Source organism: Leucoraja erinacea, unplaced genomic scaffold (genome assembly GCF_028641065.1).
Source record: "Leucoraja erinacea ecotype New England unplaced genomic scaffold, Leri_hhj_1 Leri_984S, whole genome shotgun sequence".
Taxonomy (NCBI): domain Eukaryota; kingdom Metazoa; phylum Chordata; class Chondrichthyes; order Rajiformes; family Rajidae; genus Leucoraja; species Leucoraja erinaceus.
In genome coordinates, this window is record NW_026576932.1 from 37,501 (window position 1) to 52,860 (window position 15,360).

General features: G+C 54.5%; 1 protein-coding gene across 1 annotated transcript in view; it reads left to right on the plus strand.

Annotated features, from left to right (window-relative positions):
- The window catches only part of abhd16a (abhydrolase domain containing 16A, phospholipase), a 45,641-nt gene extending 31,732 nt beyond the window's left edge, over positions 1–13,909 (plus strand). The window contains exons 13-19 of the mRNA XM_055631970.1: positions 1,467–1,530; positions 2,291–2,344; positions 5,058–5,120; positions 9,918–9,994; positions 11,756–11,854; positions 12,970–13,016; positions 13,735–13,909. Coding sequence (XP_055487945.1) covers positions 1,467–1,530; positions 2,291–2,344; positions 5,058–5,120; positions 9,918–9,994; positions 11,756–11,854; positions 12,970–13,016; positions 13,735–13,818 — 488 coding nt within the window. The 3' untranslated portion in view covers positions 13,819–13,909. The remainder of the gene's footprint in view (positions 1–1,466; positions 1,531–2,290; positions 2,345–5,057; positions 5,121–9,917; positions 9,995–11,755; positions 11,855–12,969; positions 13,017–13,734) is intronic.
- Positions 13,910–15,360: the final 1,451 nt, after the last annotated feature.

The following is a 15,360-nucleotide window of genomic DNA, read 5'->3' on the forward strand; positions in this document are numbered from 1 at the left end:
CCATACCCCCTGATCCCTTTAGCCACTAGGGCCACATAGAAACATAGAAACATAGAAATTAGGTGCAGGAGTAGGCCATTCGGCCCTTCGAGCCTGCACCGCCATTCAATATGATCATGGCTGATCATCCAACTCAGTATCCCGTACCTGCCTTCTCTCCATCCCCCCTGATCCCCTTAGCCACAAGGGCCACATCTAACTCCCTCTTAAATATAGCCCATAAAACTGTGGCCTCAACTACCTTCTGTGGCAGAGAATTCAGGAACAGATTGGTCACACTTCTCTGTGTGAAAAATGTTTTTCCTCATCTCGGTCCGCAATAAAAGATTTCCCTCTTATCCTTAAACTGTGACCCCTTGTCCTGGACTTCCCCAACATCGGGAACAATCTTCCTGCATCTAGCCTGTCCAACCCCATAAGAATTTTGTACGGGCTTGAAAGCATCCAGAGAACTGGCCTCCACCGCCCTCCGAGGCAGAGAATTCCACAGACTCGCAACTCTCTGTGAGAAAAAGTGTTTCCTCGTGTAAAACCTGTACGTCTTTAGAATCTGTGGGGGGGGTAAACCGGAGCTCCCGGAGAAAACCCACGCAGGTCACGGGGAGAATGTGCGCGTGGTCGGGATCAAACCTGGGTCCCCGGCGCTGTGAGGCAGCGACTCTACTGCTGCGCCACCGTGAATGGTGTTGATAAAATAAATATAAATAAAACCTTTCCCCCAATTTGACGACCTGGAAAAGATCCTCCACTCATTCATCTCCTCCCGCCTCGATTACTGCAACTCCCTTTACACTGGCATCAGCCTATCGTCCCTGTCCCGCCTGCAACTGGTCCAAAACGACGCAGCGAGACTCCTGACGGGCACCCGAAAAAGGGACCACATCACCCCGATCCTGGCAAAACACTCTCCACTGGCTCCTTGTGCGGTTCCGAATACATTTCAAGATCCTTCTTTATGTTTACAAAGCCCTTAACGGGCTTGCCCCCACCTACATCAAAAGTCTGCTCACCCACCACACCACCTCCAGGTCCCTCAGATCGTCCGACTTGGGGTTACTGAACATCCCGCAGTCTAGGCATAAGCTCAGGGGCGACCGTGCCTTGATGGTTGCAGCTCCTAGACTGTGGAACAGCATCCCTCCTCCCATCAGAACTGCCCCCTCCATCAACTCTTTTAAGTCGAGACTTAAAACATTTCTTCTCTCAAGCCTGCCTCGAGGTCCTCTGAGGGAGCGCTGTATCTATGTATGTATATATGTATTGTTGATCTATGAACCACTGTATGTAGCATGTTAGTACCTGCACTAATGTAACGAGAATTGTTTTAAATGTGCCATAGAAATGAAATTAACTTGCCTTGACTTGAAAGATGGGCATTTAAAGAAGGCAGCATGGCCATGGTGGGCCGAAGGGCCTGCATTCTGTACTGTACAATCATGCGACTGAGTGGCTTTTTTCCCTTGCAGGGGGCCTGGTCACAAGGACCGTACGTGAATACCTGAACCTCAACAACGCAGAGCAGTTGTGCAAGTGAGTCGCCACCTGCTGCCGTTAACCTCGCCTCCTCCCCTGCAGAGAGTCCATGTCCAGCTGTAGTCCAGAGATACAGCGCAGAAACTATCCCCATTGATAATAGACAACAGGTGCAGGAGGAGGCCATTCGGCCCTTCGAGCCAGCACCGCCATTCAATGTGATCATGGCTGATCATCCACAATCATGGCTGATCATCCACCCCGTTACTGCCTTCTCCCCATATCCCCCGACTACGCTATCATCAGGAGCCCTATCTAGCTCTCTCTTGAAAGTATCCAGAGAACCGGCCTCCACCGCCCTCTGAGGCAGAGAATTCCACAGACTCACAACTCTCTGTGAGAAAAAGTGTTTCCTCGTCTCCCTTCTAAATGGCTTACCCCTTATTCTTAAACTGTGTGTGGACCCTGGTTCTGGACTCCCCCAACATCGGGAACATGTTTCCTGCCTCTCGTGTGTCCAAACCCTTAATAATCTTATATGTTTCACTAAGATAGCCTCTCATCCTTCTAAATTCCAGAGTCTGCCTCAGAGAGCGGTGGAGGCCGGTACTCTGGATGCTTTCAAGAGAGATCTAGATAGGGCTCTTAAAGATATCGGAGGCAGGGGATATGGGGAGAAGGCAGGGACGGGGTACTGATTGGGGATGATCAGTCATGATCACATTGAATGGCGGTGCTGTCTAGAAGGGCCGAATGGCCTCTACTCCTGTACCCGTTGTCTACTGTCTATTGAGCTGTGGTTTTGTTCTCTTTGCAGGTACCAGGGGCCGCTGGTGTTGATCCGGCGCACCAAAGATGAGATCATCACCACGTGGGTAGAAACTTGGCCGCCTCTGCTCCGTTCTCCGCGCGTACCGACACGTCTCGCTGTTACCGCCAGCCGTTGCACCACCCCCCCCCCGCGCCCCACCCAAACCTCGTGCAGCTCAGACGCAAACATGTCCTGGCTACACTAGTCCCACCCGCCTGCGTTTTGCCCCCCTCCCCTGTCTTGCCCCCCTCTCTCCCCCTTCCTCTCTCCTCCACCCCCTCTCAACCTCCCCTCCTCTTTCCCGCCCCTCTCTCCCTCCCCCTATTTGACTTCCCCCCCCCCCCTCTCTCACCCCCCCTCTTTCCTCTGCTCTCCCCCCTCTCTCTCTCCCCCCCCTGTCTCTCCACCCTCTCTCCCCCACCCCTCTCTCTCCCCCACCCTCTCTCCCCACCCCTCTCTCCTCCCTCTCTCCCCACCCTCTCTCCCCCCCCCTCTCTCCCCACCCTCTCAAGCCTCCCCCCCCTCCCCCCCCCTCTCCTCCCCCCCCTCACCCTCCTCTCTCCCCCCCCTCTCTCCCCCCCTCTCTCCCCCCTCCCCCCTCCTCTCCCCCCCCCTCTCCCCCCCTCTTCCCCTCCTCTCTCCCCCCCTCTCCCCTCCTCTCTCCCCCCCTCTTCCCCCCCTCTCTCCCCCCCTTTTCCCCTCCTCTCTCCCCCCTCTTCCCCCCCCTCTCCCCCCTCTTTCCCCTCCCCTTCTCTCTCCCCCTCCTCCTCCCTCTCTCCCCCCCTTTTCCCCCTCCTCTCTCCCCCCCTCTCCCCCTCCTCTCTCCCCCCCTTTTCCCCTCCTCTCTCCCCCTCTCTCCCCCCCTCTCCCCCCCCCCTTCCCCCCCCTCCCTCTCTTCCCCACCTCTCTCCTCCCTCTCCCCCCCCTCTCCCCCTCCTCTCCCCCCCTCTCCCCCTCTTCTCCATTCTCCCCCACCCTCCCCCCTCTCCCCCCCCCCTCTCTCCCCCCCTCTCTCCCCACCCCCCTCTCTCCCCACCCCTCTCCCCACCCTCTCTCCCCCCCCCCCCACCCGCTCTCCCCCACCCTCTCCCCCCACCCTCTCCCCCCACCCTCTCTCTCCCACCCTCCCCTCCCCCACCCTCTCCCCACCCTCTCCCCCACCCCCTCTCCCCCCACCCTCTCTCCCCCCCCCCTCTCTCCCCACCCTCTCTCCCCCCCACCCTCTCTCCCCCCACCCTCTCTCCCCCCACCCCCCACCCTCTCTCCCACCCTCTCTCCCCCTCCCCCTATCTCCCTCACCCCCTCTCTCCCTCTCCCCCCCCCCCCCCCCCCCCCCCCCCCCTCTCTCCCCCCCTCTCTCTCCCCCCCCCCTCTCTCCCCCCTCCCCCCCCTCTCTCTCCCCCACCCTCTCGTCCCCCCCTCTCTCTCCCCTCTCCCCACCCTCTCTCTCCCCCCCTCTCTCCCCCCCTCTCTCTCCCCCCCCCCTCTCTCTGTCTCTTCCCCCTCTCTCTGTCTCTGCCCCCTCTTTCTCTACCACTAGCCGGGCCTGCGAGTTGGGGGCTATGCGTGAGTGGATAGGGCAGGTTGAGTGTCCCTCTAATCCTGTCCCATCCAAATACTTGTTGATATCTCCGAACTAAACTAAATAAACCACCGTCGATAGACACAAAGTGCCGGAGTAACTCAGCGGGACAGGCAGCATCTCTGGAGAGGAGGCTCTGGCGAGGTTTCGGGTCGAGACCCTCCTTCTGACACCTTCTCTCCGGAGATGCTGCCGGTCCTGCTGAGTTACTCCAGCATTTTGTGACTGTGTTCGGTTTATTGCCACGTGGGCACCGAAGTACAGTGGAACGTACGGGTATCAGGCGTTACAGGGTGAAGGCAGGAGAATGGGGTCGGGAGGGAGAGATAGATCAGCCATGATTGAATGGCGGAGTAGACTTGATGGGCAGAATGGTCTAATTCTGCTCCTATCACTTTTGACCTTCTAGACAGTAGATAATAGGTGCACGAGTAGGCCATTCGGCCCTTCGGTTGTGATCATTCACTGTGATCATGACTGATCATCCACAATCAGTATCCCAATCCTACCCTCATATCCCCTGACTCCGCTATCTTTAAGAGCCCTATCCAGCTCTCTCTTGAAAGTATCCAGTGAACCGGCCTCCACCGCCCTCTGAGGCAGAGAATTCCACAGACTCACAATTCTCTGGGTGAAAAATTGTTTCCTCGTCTCCATTCTAAATGGCATACCCCTTATTCTTAAACTGTGTGGCCCTTGGTTCTGGACTCCCCCAACATCGGGAACATGTTTCCTGCCTCTAGTGTGTCCAAACCCGTAATAATCTTACATGTTTCAATAAGGTGGCCTCTCATCCTTCTAAACTCCAGAGTGTACAAGCCCAGCCGCTCCATTCTCTCAGCATATGACAGTCCCGCCATCCCGGGAATTAACCTCGTTTCAATAACAATCATAAAGAGCTTATGATCTTTTGTTGCGTCGGGAAACTTCTCGGTCAGTTTAGTTTATAGAGTCGGCCCTTCGAGCTAGCACCGCCATTCAATGTGATCACGGCTGATCATCCCCAATCAGTACCCCGTTCCTGCCTTCTCCCCATATCCCCTGACTCCGCTATCTTTAAGAGCCCTATCTAGCTCTCTCTTGAAAGCATCCAGAGAACCGGCCTCCAACGCCCTCTGAGGAGCAGGCGGAGGTCGGAGATCCAGGAAAAGTTGGCCAGTAACGAGAGCGTTCTCCTTTCCCATCTCACAGGGTTCCAGATGATATCACGTCGAACAGAGGCAACGATCTTCTAGTGAAGCTGCTCCAGTTCAGGTAACAGCCCAGCCTCTGCCGTGCCCGCCGCGCCATTCCTCATCTCACGGTACGTTGCGGAACTTTAATCGCCGCCCGCGCATCACACTGTGCATGTTGTCAAGCTGGGAAGTGTACAGAGAAGGTAGACGCAGACTGCTGGAGTAACTCAGCGGGGCAGCCAGCAACTCCGGAGAGCAGGAATGGGCGACTGTTTGGGTCGAGACCCTTCTTCAGACCGTTAGACTGTCGGTACATGTATAGGGCAGGTTTGGATGGATATGGGCCAAATGCGGGCAGGTGCGACCTGTGCAGCATGGGGCGTGTTGACCGGTGTGGGCAAGTTGGGCCGAAGGGCCTGTTTCCACGCTGTATCACTCTATGAGCCGATAAGCACTTAGATACGTCTCAGATACAGCGCAAGTGTATAGTAGTGATACGCTGAGACAGTGTACAGACTCGCCATTTTGAGGCCCAAGTTACATAGAAACATCGAAAATAGCTGCAGGAGAGGCCATTCGGCCCTTCGAGCCAGCACCGCCATTCACTGTGATCATGGCTGATTGTCCCCAATCAATAACCCGTGCCTGCCTTCTCCTCATATCCCTTGATTCCACCAGCCCCTAGAGCTCTATCTAGCTCTCTCTTAAATCCATCCAGTGACTTGGCCTCCACTGCCCTCTGTGGCAGGGAATTCCACAAATTCACAACTCTCTGGGTGAAAAAGTTTTTTCTCACCTCGGTCTTAAATGACTTCCCCTTTATTCTGACACTGTGGCCCCTGGTTCTGGACTCGCCCAACATTGGGAACATTTTTCCTGCACCTAGCTTGTCCAGTCCTTTTATAATTGTATATGTTTCTATAAGATCTCCCCATCATCCTTCTAAACTCCAGTGAATACAAGCCTAGACTTTTCAATCTTTCCTCATATGACAGTCCCGCCATCCCAGGGATCAATCTGGTGAACCTACGCTGCACTGCCTCAATCACAAGGATGTCCTTCCTCAAATTAGGAGACCAAAACTGTACACAATACTCCAGATGTGGTCTCACCAGAGCCCTGTACAACTGCAGAAGAACCTCTTTACTCCTATACTGAAATCCTCTTGTTATGAAGGCCAACATTCCATCAGCTTTCTTCACTGCCTGCTGTACCTGCACGCCAACTTTCAGTGACCGGTGTACAAGGACACCCAGGTCTCGCTGCACCTCCCCCTTACCTAACCTAACCCCATTGAGATAATAATCTGCCCCCTTGTTTTTGTCGCCAAAGTGGATAACATAGAAACATAGACACATAGAAAATAGGTGCAGGAGTAGGCCATTCGGCCCTTCGAGCCTGCACCGCCATTCAATATGATCATGGCTGATCATCCAACTCAGTATCCTGTACCTGCCTTCTCTCCATACCCCCTGATCCCTTTAGCCACAAGGGCCACATCTAACTCCCTCTTAAATATAGCCAATGAACTGTGGACTCAACTATCTTCTGTGGCAGAGAATTCCACAGATTCACCACTCTCTGTGGCTGAGATTCACCACTCACAGACAACCTCACAGCTGTTGTAAGTTTGGCCTGAGCACGCAGCAGTGGGAGTCGGACAGCAGGGGGCAGCTCAGTGCCACAGCGGTAGAGTTGCTGCCTCTCAGCGCCAGAGGCCCCGGTTCGATCCTGACCGCGGGCGCTGTCTTTGCGGAGTACGCACGTTCACCCCCGTGACCTGCGTGGGTTTCTCCGGGTGCTCCGCTTTCCTCCCGCTCACACTCCAAAGGCGTGCAGCACATTGGCGTCAGTAAATTGTAAGTCGTTCCCGAGTGTGTGTCGGTCAGTGCTAGTGTACGGGGCGATCGCTGGCCACTCGATGGGTCGAAGGGCCTGCATCTCCAAAGCATGAAGTGTAGTCCAAGGCCACTCGGCCCTTCAAGCCTTGACTAGCCATTCAGTAACCATATAACAATTACAGCACGGAAACAGGCCATCTCGACCCTTCTAGTCCGTGCCGAACACATATTCTCCCCTAGTCCCATATACCTGCGCTCAGACCATAACCCTCCATTCCCTTCCCATCCATACAACTATCTAATTTATTTTTAAATGATAAAAACGAACCTGCCTCCACCACCTTCACTGGAAGCTCATTCCACACAGCCACCACTCTCTGAGTAAAGAAGTTCCCCCTCATGTTACCCCTAAACTTCAGTCCCTTAATTCTCAAGTCATGTCCCCTTATTTGAATCTTCCCTACTCTCAGTGGGAAAAGCTTATCCACGTCAACTCTGTCTATCCCTCTCATCATTTTAAAAACCTCTATCAAGTCCCCCCTTAACCTTCTGCGCTCCAAAGAATAAAGCCCTAACTTGTTCAACCTTTCTCTGTAACATAGTTGATGAAACCCAGGCAACATTCTAGTAAATCTCCTCTGTATTCTATCTATTTTGTTGACATCCTTCCTATAATTAGGCAACCAAAATTGTACACCATACTCCAGAATTGGCCACACCAATGCCTTGTACAATTTTAACATTACATCCCAACTTCTATACTTATCATCGTTTATCATACCAAAGCTATACTCAGCAAAATCAATAACCCCACTCTCACCATCGACGGCACCACTGTCTCCCCAGGCCCGCAACCTTGGCGTGATCTTTGATTCCATCCTCTCCCTTGAGCCTCATATCCGCCATGTCATTAAAACCTCCTTCTTTCATCTCCGCAACATCGCCAAACTCAGACCCTCTCTCACACCTCCTGTTGCAGAAAGACTCATCCATGCCTTCATCTCCTCCCGACTGGACTATTGCAACTCACTTCTCCTTGGCATCAGCTCCACCTACATCAACCGACTCCAACTGGTCCAGAACGCAGCCGCCCGACTCATCACCCACACCAAATCCTGGCATCACATCACTCCAGTCCTCAAACAACTTCACTGGCTTCCCATCTCCCACCGGATCACCTACAAAATCCTGGTCCTCACCTACAAAGCCCTCCACCATCTGCCCCCCCCCATATCTCACTGACCTCCTCTCCCCCTACCAACCCTCACGGTCCCTCAGATCCACATCAGCCGGTCTCCTCTCCATCCACAAGTCCAACCTCCGCAGTTTTGGGGACAGAGCCTTCTCCAGGGCAGCTCCCAGGCTCTGGAACTCCCTCCCCCAACTGATCCGCAATTCCGTGTCCCTCACCATATTCCAGTCCCGCCACAAGACCCATCTCTTCACCTCTGCCTATCCTTAGCCCCACGTCCCCCTCCCTTTTCATCTGTGCATTAATTGCCTCATATTGTGTTTTGAATTGAATTCTGTCTTTACTTTGTGTACTAGTCATGTCTCTACTATTTATTTCATTCCCCTTACATGTTTTTCCTCTACCTGTTAAATTTTTGTAAGGTGTCCTTGAGACTCTTGAAAGGCGCCCATAAATAACATTTATTATTATTATTATCGTTTATATGCCCTAGTCCTCATCTCTGCTTCTAACCTTTCGTTAAAAATATATTTTTTCTTTATTTTATTTTAATAATTTAAACTAGTAATTTCGGCCCGCTGTTAGAAACATAGACAATAGGTGCAGGAGGAGGCCATTTGGCCTTTCGAATCACACCACCATTCATTGTGATCATGGCTGATCATCCCCAATCAGTACCCCGTTCCTGCCTTCTCCCCATATCCCCTGACTCCGCTATCTTTCAGAGCCCTATCTAGCTCTCTCTTGAAAGTATCCAGAGAACGTGCCTCCACCGCCCTCTGAGGCAGAGAATTCCACAGACTCACCACTCTCTGGGTGAAAACGTTTTTCTTCGTCTCTGTTCTAAATGTCCGATCATTTATTCTTAAACTGTGTGAGGCCCCTGGTTCCGGACTCCCCCAACATCGGGAACATGTTTCCTGCCTCTAGCGTGTCCAAACCCTTAATAATCTTATGTGTTTCAATAAGATGCCCTCTCATCCTTCTGAATTCCAGAGTGTACAAGCCCAGCCGCTCCATTCTCTCAGCATATGACAGATGACAGTCTGGTAAACCTACGCTGGGCTCCCTCAATAACAAGAATGTCCTTCCTCAAATTGGGAGACCAAAACTGCACACAATACTCCAGGTGTGGTCTCTCTGGGGCCATATACAACTGCAGAAGGACCTCTTTGCTCCTATACTCGACTCCTCTGATCTCCCGGTGGCCTCAGCACTTCAACTCCCCCTCCCCCTCCCATTCCCAATCCGACCTTTCTGTCCTGGGCCTCCTCCGTGGCCAGAGTGAGTCCCACCGTAAATTGGAGGAGCAGCACCTCATATTTCGCTTGGGTAGTTTACACCCCAGCGGTATGAACATTGACTTCTCCAATTTCAGGTAGTCCCTGCTTTCTCCCTCCTTCCCCTCCCCTTCCCAGCTCTCCCACAGCCCACTGACTCCGCCTCTTCCTTTCTTCTTCCCGCCCCCCCCACCTCAGTCTGAAGAAGGGCCTCGACCCAAAAACGTTGCCTATCCCTTTGCTCCATAGATGCTGCCTCACCCGCTGAGTTTCTCCAGCATTTTTGTCTACCTCTTGTTATGAAGGCCAACATGCCATTAGCTTTCTTCACGGCTATCCCAGGTATTCACCTGGTGAACCTACGCTGTACTCCCTCAATAGACGGTGGCTGATCTATCTCTCCCTGCTGACCACATTCTCCCCTCAAATTGTCCCCAGTGTGTGTAGGATAGTGTTAGTGTGCTGGTCGGCACGGACTCGGTGGGCCGAAGGGCCTGTTTCCGCGCTGAATCTCTAAACTCAACTGAATTTCAGCCGAGCCCGTTTTGTTCTTTGTGGTGCAGGTACCCCAAGGTGATGGCGGAGGAGGGGGTTCGTGTGGTACGGGAGTGGCTGAGCGCCTCGAATCCTCTGCAGGAAAGTAAGTCCGGCTCTCACTGTGTGTATCGACAATAGACAATAGGTGCAGGAGGAGGCCATTCGGCCCTTCGAGCCAGCACCACCATTCACTGTGATCATGGCTGATCATCCCCAATCAGTACCCCGTTCCTGCCTTCTCCCCATATCACCCTGACTCCGCTATCTTTAAGAGCACTATCTAGCTCTCTCTTGAAAGTATCCAGAGAACCGGCCTCCACCGCCCTCTGAGGTGGAGAATTCCACAGACTCACAACTATCTGTGAGAAAAAGTGTTTCCTCATCTCTGTTCTAAATGGCTCACCCCTTATTCTTAAACTGTGTGTGGCCCCTGGTTCTGGACTCCCCCAACATTGGGAACATGTTTCCTGCCTCTAGCGTGTCCAAACCCTTCATAATTTTATATGTTTCAATAAGATGGTCCGTTATTATCAGGTCCACTGAGGTGCGGCGAGACTCTAATCTTGTGCACGGTTCAGTAAGACGATCGCCAAACGTCACAAGTTCTGGGACTCTTCTTCAGGCTGAAGTGGGGAGGGCAGTCACGGTGGCGCAGTGATAGCGTTGCCACCTTACTGCTCCGGAGATCCGGGTTCCATCCCGTCCACGGGCGGCACTCTGTGCGGAGTTTGCACGAACGCCTGGGTTTCCGAGATCCCGAGAACTCCGAGATCATCTCCGAGATCTTCGGTTTCCTCCCACACTCCAAAGACGTCTGTGCAGGTTTGTAGGTTAATTGGCTTGGTATAAGGGGGAAACTGCCTTTCAGGGTCCCTACCTGGTCGGAGAGGCAGCTTTTCTCCGGGCTGCAGCTTCGACCCGTCCTCGCGGCCTACCAGCGGGCCTGGAGCGGCGTTTCCTGTCGGGGACCGCCCAGAACCTCGGCTTTGTCGGTGGCACAGCGCTGGAGCGCTATTGCGGAGTGGAGTGGGTGATGCCTTGCCTGGGTCACCGCGTTGGAGCTCCGGTGAGCTGAGGATCGCTGGGGAAAACATCACGCAGCTGCGGGACTGTGGAGCGGGCAGCTGCGGGCTGCGGCGCTGACTTTACACCGGGAGCCTGGGATCTCTCGACGAGATCGCCAGTTGTGGAGTTCCATCCGGCGCGGCCTTGTCGGCTTCGGAAGCCGCGGCCTCCAGTAAGGAAGCGGCCGTTCCAGGGTTCCCAAGCCGCTGGGAGGACTCTCCTGACGCCGGAGCAACATCACCCGGCGAGAACGGCCAGGAACATCGGGCCTCTGTAGAGGCAACTGTGGAGGCCTCAATAGGCCCGACTATGGTTGAACTAGGGTTGGGGACTGGACTTTGTGCCTTCCCTCATAATGGGAACCATTGTGGGGGGATGTTCAATGTGTTTAAAACTCTTATTAAAGTTTTGTCTGTATTCCTTCTTTATGTGCTGCAAAATGGCAAGAAGCATTTCACTACACTACACCTAGGTGTATGTGAATGTGACCAATAAAATACCTTTGATACATGTAAAAATTGTCCCTGGTGTGTGCAGGATGATGTTAGTGTGCGGGGATCGCTGGTCGGCACGGACCTGGTGGGCCGAAGGGCCTGTTTCGATGCTGTATCTCTAGACTAAACTAAACATGAGCATGGGTGGGGGTTAGGTGGAGGTGGGAGGGGAGGTGGGGGGGGTGAGGGAGGGGGTGGGGAGGTGTGGGGGGGGGGGTGGGTCATGGTGTGTTAGTACCACCTAACGCCACTTCTCTCTCTCTCTCTCCCCCTCCCTCTCTCCCTCTCTCCCTCTCCGTGGGCAGCTGCCCTGTACAGTCGCTACGAGGTCCATGATGACTGGTGTGTCTCGGTCCTGCAGTCCTACCGCTCGGAGCACGGACACATCTTCCCCTGGACCGTGGGTGAGACAACACGGAGCGCCGGGAGAGGCGGGAAGGGGATTACAGGGGGTGGGGAGATTAACTGGACTCTGGGGCAGTACACAGTTTAGAGGCAGTGTGGGACGGGGGGAGTTTGAACGGGGACCTGGACGAGGGGCAAGAGGTGAGGTGAGAGCGATTGGGCACTGCCGTGGTGGTGCTGAGTTTAATACAGGTGTGGGGAATGGGACAGGGGAGAATCAGGGGGGCAGTGTGTGCGTTTTGTGAGTGTGTGTATATGTTTGTGAGTGAGTGTGTAATCACATGCGTGTGTGTGCATGCTAGTGTGTGTGCGGTGCAAGTGTGTAATTGTGCGTGCGTTATGTGTGCGTGCAATTGTGTGCGGTGTAGGTGCGTTTAATTGTGCGTGCGTGCATGTGTGTTGGCTAAGTATTTCTTTGCATGTGTGTGAGTGTGTTTGCTCATGTTTGTGTGTTGCAAGTGTGATAGTGTGTGTGTTTGTTGAGTGTGAGCGTGTTGTAAGTGTGAGTGTGAGTTAGTGTGTGTGGGGTGTGCGTGCAAGTGTGTGTTTAATTGTGTGTGTGCATGTGTTGTGCAAGTGTTTCTTTGCATGTGTGTTAGTGTGTGTGTGTTGTGTAAGTAAGCATGTGTGTGTGAGTGTTTGCAAATGTGTGTTGTAAGTGTGATAGTGTGTGCATGTGTTGTAAGTGGGTGTGCATGTGTGTTGTAAGTGTGTATGTGTGAGTCTGGTGTGTGTGAGTGTGTGGGTGTGAGTGTTGTGTGTGGGTGTGAGTGAATTAGTGTGTTTGTGTGAATGGCATGAGTGTTTGTGTGCGTGTGCTGTGAGTGTTGTGTGTGAGTGTTTACAAGTGTGTGTTGTAAGTGTGATAGCGTGTGCATAAGTGTTTTGTGTGTGTCTGAGTGAGTGTGTGTGTTGTAAGTGTGTGTGAGTGAGTGCGTGGAGTAGCTGCTGCTGGAGCAGTCAGGAGCAGGGTTGAGGGTTATGTGTGGGGGGTGGGGGGGTGGGGGTGTGGGGGTCGGGGTGAGGGGCAGGTGTAGGGGGGGGGGGGGGTGATGTGTGTGTGTGTGTGTATACACTGCAGTGCGGGTGATGATTTTTACCGTGTGTGTTTTAGGTGAGGACATGACACCAGAGGGCCGGCGGCAACTGGCGATATTCCTGGCAAGTAGCTTCACTCCGCACCTCCGGGGGCGGCCTCTACCCCCTCACCGTCGGGGGGGAGGGGGCAAGAGGCGGCGCAAACTCACACGGGGAGGGGGGTGGAGGGTGAGGGGGGGGCTGTGTGTGTGTTAGTGTGTGGGGGAGGGTGTGTGTGGGGTGTTAGTGTGTGGTTGGGGTGGGGGTGTGTGTGTGTGTGTTAATGTGTGTGTGTGTGATATTGTGTGTGTCACAGTGTGTGTGTGTGTCTTTAAGTGTGTGTGTGTGTGTGTGTGTCTTTATGTGTGTGTGTGTGTTACTGTGTGTGTGTGTGAATGTGTGTGTGTGTGTTAGTGTGTGTGTTAGATAGTGGGGGTGTGTGTGTGTGTTAGTGTGTGGGGGAGGTGTGTGTGTTAGTGTGTGTGTGTTTGTGTGGGGGAGGTGTGTGTGGTGTGTGTGTTAGTGTGAGGTGTGTGTGGGGGAGCTGTGTGTGTGTGTTACTGTGTGTGTGTGTGTTACTGTGTGTGTGTGTGTGTTAGTGTGTGTGTGTTAGTGTGTGTGTGTGTGTTTGTGTGTGTGTGTGTGTGTGTGTGTGAGTGTGTGTGTGTGTGTGTGTGTGTGTGTGTGTGTGTGTGTGTGTGTGTGTGTGGGGGTGTGTGTGTGTTAATGTGTGTGTGTGGGGTGCGTGTGTGTGTGTGCGTGTAACGTGTTTGTTGATCCGCTTGTCTCTCTACCCCCGCAGGCTCACAAGTACATGAGGAACTTTGATGCCACGCACTGCACTCCACTACCAGCGTCTGAGTTCCCTCTGCCCTGGTCCTTGTAGCGGCAAGGGAGGGTGCACTGAGCAATGTGATGGAGCGGGAGGGGGTTCCTGGTATCACAGCATTGTCCTCCTCCCCCTCTCCTCCCCCTCCCCTCCCCATCCCTCTCTCCTCCCCCCCCTCTCCTCCCCCTCTCCTCCTCCTCCCCCTCTCCTCCCCCTCTCCTCCCTGCTCCCTTCTCCTCTCCCTCCCCTCTCCATGCTTGCCCCACTGCCACCCCACGCCCCCCTGCCCACCCATACTGAGGAGCTGTCTCTCCCCGCCCATCAGCCCCTCCCCCCGCCCCCACTGTCCGCACAATCCCCATCCCCCCCCATCACCATGCAGAGAAAAAGAAAGGGAGAGAGAGAGGGGGGGTCTGAGAGGAGAGAGAGGGAGTGAGAGCAATAGAGAGGAGAGAGGGAAGAGAGAGGGGGAACAGCGGTAGGGACTGAGAGAGGGAGAAACAGGGAGAGAGAGGGGAGGGGAGAGGGTGATTGAGAAAGAGAGAGGTGAGAGAGAGGGACTGGGAGAGAAGAGAGAGGGAGAGGAGAGAGACAGAGAGAGAGAGCGGGATAGCAGTAGGGACAGAGAAAGAGAGAGGTAGGAACTAAGAGAGGAGAGGGGAGGGTGAAGGGACAGAGAGAGAGGGGAAGGGAGGGGAGAGAGAGGGGGGAGAGGGAGAAAGGAACTGGGAGAGGAGAGAGACAGAGTGAGTGAGGGAGGGAGGGGGGGGTTGTGTGAGAGATGTCGGTGCTGTACATTCCCCGCATCAACCTGCTCCCCTCCATCCATCCACCCACCCACCCACGCATCCACCCACCCACGCATCCATCCACCCACACACTGCTCCCGTGCAGGGCGAGGCCCACAGGCCGGGCCGGCCATTCCCCGCGGAGACGGTGGTGGTGGTCGAAGATCCAGACTCCACGCACCCCGACCGCGGGCGCTGCCTGTGCGGAGTTTGCACGCTCTTCCCCCGCGTGGGTTTCCTCCGGCGATCTCCGCCTTCCCTCCCAAACGCGCTCCAAACACGTGCAGGTTTGCGGGCAAAATGTGGATCGTCCCTATTGTGTGTGTGGTCCCGGCCACGGGCGCTGTCTGTACGGAGCTCGCACGTTCTCCCCCCGACCCGCGTGGGTTTTCTCCGGGTGTTCCGGCTTCCTCCCCACACTCCAAAGACGTACGGGTTTGTCGGTCGACTGGCTCCGTCAAAATTGTAAATCGTCCCATAATGTGTGCGTGTAGGGTAGTGTTAGGGTGCGGGGATCGCTGGTCGGCACGGACCACGTGTGCCGAAGGGCCTGTTTCCCCCGCTGTATCTCTAAAACTAAACTAAACTAAACACCTGCTGGTCTCCGAAAGCTGGTCAGTTGTCGGGAATGGGGGGGGGGGGGGGGGGGGGGGGGGGGGGGGGAGACTGTGGATTAGTGGGAGTTAGATGGGCAGCAAGGGCCACTCAGACCTGTTTCCAAGGAGTCGTAACTCCTGCATTCCCCCCCCCCCCCACCCCACTCCCTCCCACCAGAGTAGTCCTCCTAGTCCCACTGTTCGCATCCTAGCAT